Source organism: Apus apus, chromosome 4 (genome assembly GCF_020740795.1).
Source record: "Apus apus isolate bApuApu2 chromosome 4, bApuApu2.pri.cur, whole genome shotgun sequence".
In the NCBI taxonomy this organism is placed as follows: domain Eukaryota; kingdom Metazoa; phylum Chordata; class Aves; order Apodiformes; family Apodidae; genus Apus; species Apus apus.
The window spans coordinates 30,823,131-30,833,449 of NC_067285.1; the positions used below are offsets into that span (position 1 = coordinate 30,823,131).

General features: G+C 40.8%; 1 protein-coding gene across 1 annotated transcript; it reads left to right on the plus strand.

The window, feature by feature from the left end:
- The first annotated feature begins 1,030 nt into the window (after positions 1 to 1,030).
- On the plus strand, positions 1,031 to 8,794 carry CDK1 (cyclin dependent kinase 1). Its single transcript, XM_051617774.1, has 7 exons — positions 1,031 to 1,079; positions 2,518 to 2,674; positions 3,751 to 3,874; positions 4,237 to 4,407; positions 4,972 to 5,135; positions 5,263 to 5,404; positions 8,470 to 8,794. The coding sequence occupies exons 1-7, from the start codon at positions 1,043 to 1,045 to the stop codon at positions 8,581 to 8,583; spliced, it is 909 nt and encodes a 302-aa protein (XP_051473734.1). The 5' UTR covers positions 1,031 to 1,042; the 3' UTR covers positions 8,584 to 8,794.
- Positions 8,795 to 10,319: the final 1,525 nt, after the last annotated feature.

Genomic DNA, 10,319 nt, shown 5'->3' on the forward strand with positions numbered 1-10,319 from the left:
GTGCCGGGGCTTCGGCCCGGGCGGGCGGGCTCTGGCCCCGCGGCGAGGCTGCTGAGCAGCTTTTCCGCGGCGGCGCAACGGCCGGGGAGGAGGCTGCTGCCCTCCCGGCAGCCGGGCCCGCGGCTGGCAGGCGGGCGCGGGGCGGCCCTTCATCCGCGCTTGGCAGGGGCGCCGCTCGGCAGCGGGGCAGCGTGCGGGGGAACGGCCCGCAGGGACAGCGGGAGGGAGGGAGGGAAGGAGGCAGCTCGCCGGCTCCTCTGGCCGGTGCTCGGGGCTTGCCCCTCTGGCGGGCCCTTGGGCGGGGGGTGTCGAGGTGAGGCGGCCGTGACAGCGGGACGGACGCGGGACAGGAGCCGGAGGCTGCTGCCGGCCGCGCGGCGAGCGGGTCGGGGCGAGCCCTCGCCGCCCTGCCTCGCCTGTTAGCGGCTGCCTGCGCTCGGACCCCTCCTCTGGAGCTGCCGGCCAGCACATGTTCGCTCGTTACCTTCTAACGCTCCCCAAACCGGCGTTAGTTCGGCTGTTCTCGGTGGAGGGGGTCGAGAGCAGGATGAAGGTGCGAGGGGCCAGTCCCAGCAGGTGTTAAGGCCTCCACGGGTCTAAAACGTTTTAGGTTTGTAGCCCGGAAGACTCTGCTATGTAGTTATAAAATGATGCGGGGCTGGGGTTTCTTTACGTTGCTAACATCAAACCTTGTAATTTTAGATAGTAGAGTTCCTGCTAGCGAGTAACTCCATAAGACTAATGAGTAGGGTGTGTTTTTTCAGTTGCTTGGAGATGATTCCTGTACAGAAGCATCTCTCTCCTCTGAGTTGATGCTTAATCATACTGTGAGATGTAGTTTTCTATTTGGAGCCCTGAATTAAAACCTATCTTTTTGTTGAGGAGAATAGTAAGTGTTTCATGTTAACATCCTAACTATGCAAGTCAAGAGCAATTTCCAAAGACCTGGCATAACTTGAGTGACTTGGCTGTGTTCAGGACAGCAACCGTTCAGCCTTGTGTTTTGGTTTTTTTCCTGTTAATTGTAGGGATAGCCAAAGCAATGGAAGATTACACAAAAATAGAGAAGATTGGGGAAGGTAAGTACGGAGAAGCATGATCCTTGGAATGCTCCACAGTTTAAACTATCCAATGTCATAGAAGCTCTGTGCACTCCGACTACTAGAGATTCAACTACTGAGATTCAACTACTTGGCAAAATAAGCCTCTGGTTAACTGTGGTAATTATACCTGTATGTAAAAGCTTTCTGACTGCCCTTTTGAAGGTGATGCAGTCCATTTGAAACATGATCAGTGTTGAGAGCGTCTGCCTTCGTATTGGTGGCTAATGGTGTAAATTTCCTCCAAGAGGGGGAGATGTTTCTGAGGCCTGAAACCAGCTTTTCAATTTAGAAAGCACATTCATTCCTTTGTATGTGAACTTGTGTACCAGCTGCTGCTGAAGTTGTCCTGTGTGGTATACTTATTTTGCTTAGAGCTGCTGGTAGGGAGGAGTGGTTTGTGGATGGTTTTGCTTGGTTATATTATATGAACTCACTGCCCTTGTCAAGGGAGAGTAGATTTTTAAACCTCTGTGGAGAAATGAGTTCTAACAATTAATTTACTGCAAGGCACTAAGACGATTGTTCTAATGCAGATGTTAGTCCTGACTCCCCTTCCACTGGAAATCCAGCCAATATTAAATGTAAAAGTCAATATGTTTTATAAAGCTTTAGCCTCACGTAAACTTGAAAATTTGCAATATGTTCCTCTGAGAAGGCACTTTCTAAGGTCATCACAAAATGTAAGGCCTTTGGATCTTACTGCAAAGCTTTGTAACTGAAGCCTTGTGCGTGATTGTATCTTCCTGAAATAAACTAGCTTGTTCAAGCTTAATCTGAGGGATTGATCCTTCAAGACGGGTGAAAAGAAAGTACTTAAGCTCTCTTGGTTTCTAGGGGGTTCTGTTTCTGTGAACACTGATTAAAACAGATAATTGATTTGAGATTTAATACTGGTTCCAGTTTAACTTCTGCTGAGAGACAAGCGGTATCCTCTCTCCTGCACTGAGGATTGTGCTAGAGGTATTTCTATAGATCTGACAAATGTAAGGATAGATCTCTGGCTGCAGAGAGAGCACAACTCTTTTCACAGCTAGACCTTTAACCTCTTAATATGATATATCAATGGCAAAATCATAAACCCTTGGGGATGAAGAGGACTGAGAGTTAACCTGAAACTCAAATAGTATCTGATTTTACAACTGCATCTTCCAAATACTCAAGTTTCACACTTATGCTATGAAGTTCCCTGTCCTACCAAATGATGCTGTTCACGGGTGGCAAGCTTTAAACAAAAAGAACTATTGCATGATTAAGCTGCCAAAACTAAGTAGTAGTTTGTAATCGAGCCAAATACTTAAACAAAACAGACTTGATTGCAAAGACTCCTGCCTATGTTAGGAATTCTTATTTGCAATAACTGCTCTGTACCTGAAGCTGGTGTTTCCTATATGCGTTTCACTGTCTTTTTCTTCAGGTACCTATGGTGTTGTGTATAAAGGTCGGCACAAAACCACAGGCCAGGTGGTTGCAATGAAGAAAATACGTCTAGAAAGTGAGGAGGAAGGTGTTCCAAGTACTGCTATCAGAGAAATTTCTTTATTAAAAGAGCTGCATCATCCTAATATAGTCTGGTATGTGTATATTGAAATTTAGATAAACCCTTTGAAGGGCATTAGGTCCCTTCGGATGAAGTATTTTTCATCATTCTAGTGAGGTGAGAGCTACTTTGCTTAATACAGTGTCTGCTTTGCAGCAAATAGCTATAGTCCCAAATCCTGTATTCTTCAGTTTTCTAATACAGACTTCTTCATGCTGTGTTTTCCCATCGTAGAAATCTAATCAATTTTTGTTGATTTTTGTAACTTATGTAAATTATTTTCAGACTTGTTACTCTCAGAACAGGGTCAGCGTACCCCATAAAAACTGGTTGAACTTGTTACTTTAGTCAGTCTCAACTGTATTTGCCACCTTGGAGCAGACCATTTGAACATAGTGTTGTTATGTGAGCTTCTGTCACCAGGCACTTTCTTGCTGTTTTGTAGCAGAGGTTTGTGTGCTGTGTTTTGATGATGTCATAGCTGGCACATCTGAGATAGGAGTGAAACTTCCATCAGTGACTACTTGATGTGCAGAACTGATTGCAGCTCTTGTCTTCCCCCCCAGACATTTACTTGCTTTTTGATGCAGCAAAACAATTTATCTGTAATGTGCCTTAAGGCTGGCCAAGTTCCAGCCATGTAGTTTCTCAATGTATGTATGCTTGGGTTTAGGAATTCTCAAAATCCATTAAGGATGAAGAAGACACTTAAAAACCCGTGCAAATCCTGCTGTGTCTACTAGGTTCCTAGTATAATAATCCCTTAAGCCCTCCTAGTAATTCAGACTCTTCTGTAATAAGCCAGCTTCAAACAGAAGCTAGGCACCAATACCGCCAAGCTTTTTTTTTTTTAAATCAACAATATTTTTTCCTCAGACTTCTGGTGTCTGAAACCAAGATATGAGGGACCATAAGTTTAGGGTCAGTCTGACACCACTTCAGATATACTTGAGTTTCCAGGTGACAGTGCTAATTTTTGAAGATGAAAAGCTTTTTAAGTATTTCATAACAGAAACCTGGAAACGTTAGCTCATGCCCCTGTTGAGAGGGGAAACGTAATGGTGAGACAATGCATTTTGCAATGGAGTTGATTGTACACTCAATTTTTAGCCTTCAGGATGTTCTTATGCAGGATTCAAGACTGTACCTCGTCTTTGAATTCCTTTCCATGGATCTCAAGAAATACTTGGATTCTATTCCATCTGGACAATATTTGGATCGTTCACGTGTTAAGGTAATGAGAGCAATTTCTTAATGTAAGAAAAATTTATCTAAAGATCTGTAAAGCTGTAAGCAGCTCTTGCAGTGTAATTAACTCCTTGAGGAAAGATGAAAGGTTAAAGAGGCAACTGTGAATAATAAGATGAATGTGAGTTTTGATCTCAAATGCCACTTCAAATTATTGCAATGATAAAGAATGGTAAAGAATTAATTTGTGTGGCTTTATGTTTGAGGTTAACTCAGTGCCTGCAATACTTTGGATCTTCCTTTCCTTCTACTATGCGGAGAGCTGATGTAAGGGCTTCATGTTGAGGGACAGTAACTTGTACTAAAGGATTCTTTTTTTTTTTTTTCTCTGCTTCATCCTTTCTACAGAGTTACTTGTATCAAATCTTGCAAGGTATTGTCTTCTGCCATTCAAGAAGAGTTCTGCACAGAGACTTAAAACCTCAGAATCTCTTAATAGATGACAAGGGAGTGATTAAGCTGGCAGACTTTGGATTGGCTCGAGCTTTTGGAATTCCCGTGCGGGTTTACACTCATGAAGTGAGTTGGAACATCCTCTTGGTGATTTGAACAATGCTTACTGGCTTCCTGGTAATAACTGAATATGAAACAGCTAGAAAGGAATTGGGGTGCTTTTGAAGTAATTAACTAACAGTATCAAAAAAGTTGTATTTTGGTTTTGTTTTTTCAGTGGTTTTCATCTTCCTGACTTTGGTTTTACTCTAAGATTCCAAAGCACCTTATGAATCCCACTGTTACCTTGACAGTGAATGAGATAGGCCAGAAATTGTTGCTTACTGTCTTGGAAAGACATTTTTTGCTTCACAGACTACTCAAGAGTTTTAGTGGCTAGATGCTAAGGGCTTCCTGCTCTTTGGGAAGTGGTGTGGGCAGCTGCTGTGTTTGCAGTAGAAACTACTACAATGGAGTTTTAGACTTACCTGTAAATGAAGTTTGAAACTAGTGTTTTCATTAAAACTTCTAGCACTGGCTATTAGTTTGACCAAAAAAAGCCTGTGAATGCTGCTTGATAATGAATGAGCCATTGTGCCTGCAATCAGAGGATCTGATTCTACAAACATTAAACATTTCTTTATGCAATAGGTAGTGACACTGTGGTACAGGTCTCCAGAGGTGCTGCTAGGATCTGCTCGTTACTCTACTCCTGTAGATATATGGAGCATAGGTACCATATTTGCTGAGCTGGCAACTAAAAAACCACTTTTCCATGGGGACTCGGAGATTGACCAGCTCTTCAGAATCTTCAGGTATGTCAGGCCAAACCTTCCCACGCTTCTTGGGCAGCATAGCACAACAGTGCTGTGCACTTAATAAAATCGTAGTGTGTACAGTTTTCAGACTAAACTGCTCAGTGTTTTGCTTATGCTTGGGTAGGGCTCTAGGTACCCCCAACAATGATGTGTGGCCTGAAGTGGAATCCCTGCAAGATTACAAAAACACATTCCCAAAATGGAAACCCGGCAGCCTCGGAAGTCATGTAAAAAACTTAGATGAAGATGGACTTGATCTGCTGTCTGTAAGTAATCTTTCTTAAACTGCTGAGTAAGAAATACTCTCGAATACATAAAGCTATACTAAGAAGGAGGATAAGGAGATCTTTAAGCTCTCAGCAGTAGTATATGCACTGTTCTTGTAGAACTGACACCTTGTGTGACTTTTGGTTGCTTTCATAAATAATAAATGAGGAGACTACTTCTCATTAAGCCATTATGCCTCAGCTTTTTTTATACAAACAAGCCAGGTGCAGCTTGAAAGTGAGAACCACTTAGCTCACAAAGTGAAGGCTCCTGTGCAAAAAGTAGCTGTCACCTTCCTCGCGGCAGCACTAATTGTGATGTGACTGTGTGACTGCTGATCCAGTTGAAAATGTTTTGGGTTTTTTGTTTGGTTGTTGTGTGTTTGTTTTTTTTTTTTAATGGTAGCATATATGTTAATCTTGGTTAAACTTTCATGGTGGTCTTGACTGAATAGTGATGGAAACAGCTGAATTTAGTGATTAACTGTGAAAGTAGGTGTTAGTTTAGGTCAGTCTGTGTAGAGTCCATCTCAATAGCCTTTAGATACTGAGCTAAAGGTTTTGGCTGTGGTGCATTAACCTTTAACTGATGTATTTGGTGTCTAGGATGAGTTCTCTGGCCATGCAGTTAAACTACCACACTAAGCTATTATTTGATAAGTTCTTTATCAGGCTTTTCTGTTTAAGTGCTCTTCCAGCTCATGTGCTGCCATTGCAGACCAATTTAGATCACTTCTTAGGTGTGATCTTAGATGCCCCTTAGTATAAAAATATACCTTGGTGACTTATCCTTTAGTTCTCCTAAAACTGCATTTGTACATGCAGACTTGCCTGTGGGGGTGCAGGGTGTCTTAAGAGCTGAAGCTTCAGAGCTATCTTGGTAGAAGGCAAATCCTTGCCCAGCAATTGCCCATGTAGCTGGCTCATGTTCATAAGCAGTCACCAACAAGGATGTAGTTTATTACCCATATTAGTATGGCTATGGCAACATATTCTGAATGCAGCAGTGTTATCCAAGAAGGTCAAATGACCACAATTCCTGACAATTTTTCTTTGAGAGCCACAGTTCAGAGTGATGACCTGAACAAGGTTTGTGAAACACAGTTGTTTTGGATAGCTCTCTGAACCTTGTAGCAATATTCTTTTACAGAGATAATGGACTTTAAACTGAGAATATTTCCTCCGTGCCCACTGACAGCATCATTGTTAAATCAGTTTGAAGCAGAATTGTTACTGACTGTATTTACAAAGTAAAATCAGTTTTAGTTAATGTTCTTGGCACAGTGATGTAACTGGCCTGCTGAGTACTCATCTGAGCTCATGTTTTGGACTGCTGCTAACAAGGCAAAAAAAAATTACTTGTTCCTCAAATGGTGTTAACACAATACTAATCTTGAAGCACGTTATATTCTATAAAATCTTTTATAGCTTCGCCTGAAATATTGAAATTTTAGCTTCCTAGAATGACTGGTGACAGTGCTATGGCTGAATCCTTAGGCATCTGGAATCCATCTTAGTTTCCTACTTAAACCTGAAGCAGAAATGCCTTTAGGCAGCAAAACTTGAGTATTTCATGCTAGAGCACAAACTCGGATGAGTCAATTAAAACATAAATTTATTTTTATCAACCATTGCAGATGGAAGTGGTATGTAAAATAGCTATCTTTAAAATGGAGTTATACTTTTTGTGTGTGTTAAGACCAATTGCTTGAGTGAGGTTTTAGACTTAAGACCTTCATAAGCTACATGACTTCGGTGGCCAACATTTCAAAGCACTTAATCGCCATCATCAAAAGCTTTGGTCTATCAGACACTAAGTTCCAGGAAAAACTATGTTCCAGGTTGTTCAGGGAAGAAACAATCTGTCAGCTGAAGTGCTGTAGTCCCATTGTCATGGCATCCCCTTTTCAGATAAACTTGCTCTGTTTTGTCTGAGTCTGAATTAGCTATAGGATACTGTTCTGGGGTATAGGTAAGGGGAACCTGTCACTTAAGGAAAAACTGGACATATACACTTAAATCTAGATAGTGTTGCATTTGGCAGGATTTCAGAGAGTATAAATGCAAATTCAGTGGTTTAAATCAACTTTGAAGACTCCAGTTAGATGAAGTCTAAAGATAGTGAAATGTCAAGACTGAATACTGACTGGGCAGAAAAACACTGGTTAAGCTTTTTTTTTTGTCTGGAAGATGAATTTGTGGGGATGGAGGAGAAGGACCTGATAGGATCCTCATTACTTGAATTTTAAATGTACTTTTATTCGGTAAGGAGAAAAAGAGAAAAAAGTTGTAGGGACTTTACTAGGTCTAGTAGAAAAATGTTAAACGATTAATTTTCTATTTTTGGGCCTTGGCTATACAATTTAAACCAAAGGTGCTTTTTTTCTTTAACTGCTAGCAAAACAAATTGCTTGCCTGTTCTAAAAAGTTCTGGGGGCTGTTTTAGTGGCTATAGCATCCCCTCTATTTGCTGTCAACTGTATTATTGAGGTCTTCAGTTCAGGTAATTTATTGCAAAGAAACTCAAGTTTTTAGAACTATGGGTTTATTCAGTTCTGTCTGCTTGCATACTACTTTCCTCTTTGGATTCTGTGTGATCACTCTTGTAAATTGCTGCATTAAGCTGAGTAGAAGCAATTTGACATTGGTTTCTTCAATATCAGCTTAAAGCAAGCATAGGACCACTTGTCCTTGTAAACATTTTGGGCTTTAACAAGCCTGGAGTTTATTAATTTCCCTTAGCTGAGAAGCTGAGACAAATAATTACTGCCACTTGAGGCCTGTTTCTGGATTTAGTTCTGTGCAGATGGTACCCTGTTATGTGCATGGGCTTGGTTATTAAATGGGAGGATAAATATTTCTTCACTTCCTGAGGTGTTAGGCAGTATTACTGACTTGTGGGTAGAAGTTACTTCTCCCTCCACGAGAAGCTGTGGAACATGGGGTGAAAATTCACCTTTTTGGTTACTTCACCATTCCTATGGTTAAATATCTACCTGTTTAACATTATTTTAGTTCTTTCACAAGGGAGTAAATGTTCTGTTGTGTTTTGTTTTTTTTTCCAGAAAATGTTAATTTATGATCCTGCAAAAAGAATTTCTGGCAAAATGGCCTTGAACCATCCATATTTTGATGACTTGGACAAATCGACTCTTCCTGCTAATCTGATTAAGAAATAATAGACATTTGGACTAAAGCAACAGGAGTGGTTACTTTTAAGTCTGTCTGTAACTTGTCTGTCTTTCTGCTCTAAAACTGCAGCTGTTTTAATTTGTTTTGGTTTGTATTATCTAAATGTAAATATTAACCTGTTAGTTCTGAGTTCAAATACAATGCAAATATTGCTGCTATTAATGCAGTGAACTTTCTATAAATAAAGCTTTAAAACCAGTGAAGAACTGAACTTATTTCTAGACTATGGGTGCTCTACAAAAGGATTCTGTTTTCCCTGGAATGTACTGGTAAGTTACCACTCATCTAAAAAAACTGGCAACTTAAACTACTGGACTGCAGTTCTTGGTATTACAGGAAAATATGAGCGGAAATTTATCAGACATTGGAATTGTTTCACTATGTCAGTTTAAAGCTTTCAGCATGGCAATCAACGTGCCAAAGAAATGTACATCGAGATATATTGAACTGAAAAATTGCAGATTACTACTTAAGGGAAGTAGATGGCCAGACTTATTTTAGGCTTTGAATTTTTTGAAGGTATTTTCAAATCTGCATCTGAAAAAATCCTTGCTGTGTGTGCTTTTCTTTTAGCTTGAAGGCCCAAGAATTTACCCAGGTATCAGCATGTTAACTTGTGAATTTGGCATAGCTCAAACTCCTGGAGCAGTTAGGGTATAATACCCTAAGTTTTACATGGACTCTATGTGTAACTGCTTAACAGGGCTCCTTACAGCTGCTAATAGTAACTCAGTTCTGAGTCTAAAGGTAGAGCCTCCTGGATTATGCTTGAATTTGAAAATTAGTCTGCCTTCATATAGGAATAGTCAAGTAAATGTTGACGTAACAACTGCTAGGAATTGTAACCACAGACCAAGTTGCTACATGTCTTTAGGTTCTCCCGTGACTAAAGCAGGAGCTTTCTAAAGCACCCAGTGTTTAGCTTTGCAGGTGAGCGTACTTTTAAAAGTTCAAAGCTCAAAGGTATATACTAATAACTGATTGTAAGATAGATTTCCAATTACTACCTCTGTTCTTGGCTTTCAGATACATCAATAGGGATGGAGTGCACATCTGCTGCAGGTTTTATTTGACCTAAGTGCCGTGGTGCTCCTTCACTTGCTGGTTAGGGGACAAAGCCCGCAGCAAGTTGTGGAATAGTAATGCAAGTTTTTAAGTCTCTAAATGGGGCATGTGAAAGGAGCAAAATAACCTCTTCATAAACAGCGAGGCCTGTAGTACCCTGTCCTACAGTGGCTGGAGCTACTTTGAAACAGAAGCAGTGGAGAGGATGACATCCTGCCCCTCAGTTGCTTATTGTGACTTGATCAGCAGCTGAAAGTATCAATGCCAGACCTGGTTAGTTAACAAGTAGCATTTTTAGATGTAAGCATTAGTTGGGGTGCTAGCCTTGCTCTCTGCTGAGTGAAGCTTAAAGAAGTGTCGATACTGTTTCTTTAATGGCATCATCCACCAGCAGGGAGCCAGGAAGATTTATTTTTGTTTTCTAATTACTTATACAGAAAGTTATGTTTTTATTGAGGAAGGGAGGAAAAAGATTGCTATGACTGACTCGATTAACACCAGTGCCAGGATGCAGTTTCAAGACAAACTAGGACTCTAATTTATCTGGTTTTGAATGTAGTAACTTGGACATGAGCTTTGCAGGCCAAGGGTTGCTATTGCTGGTGCTAGCTGGTTACATCTTGTAGAAAAACAAGGCAAACCTGCTAGCAACTGCCCT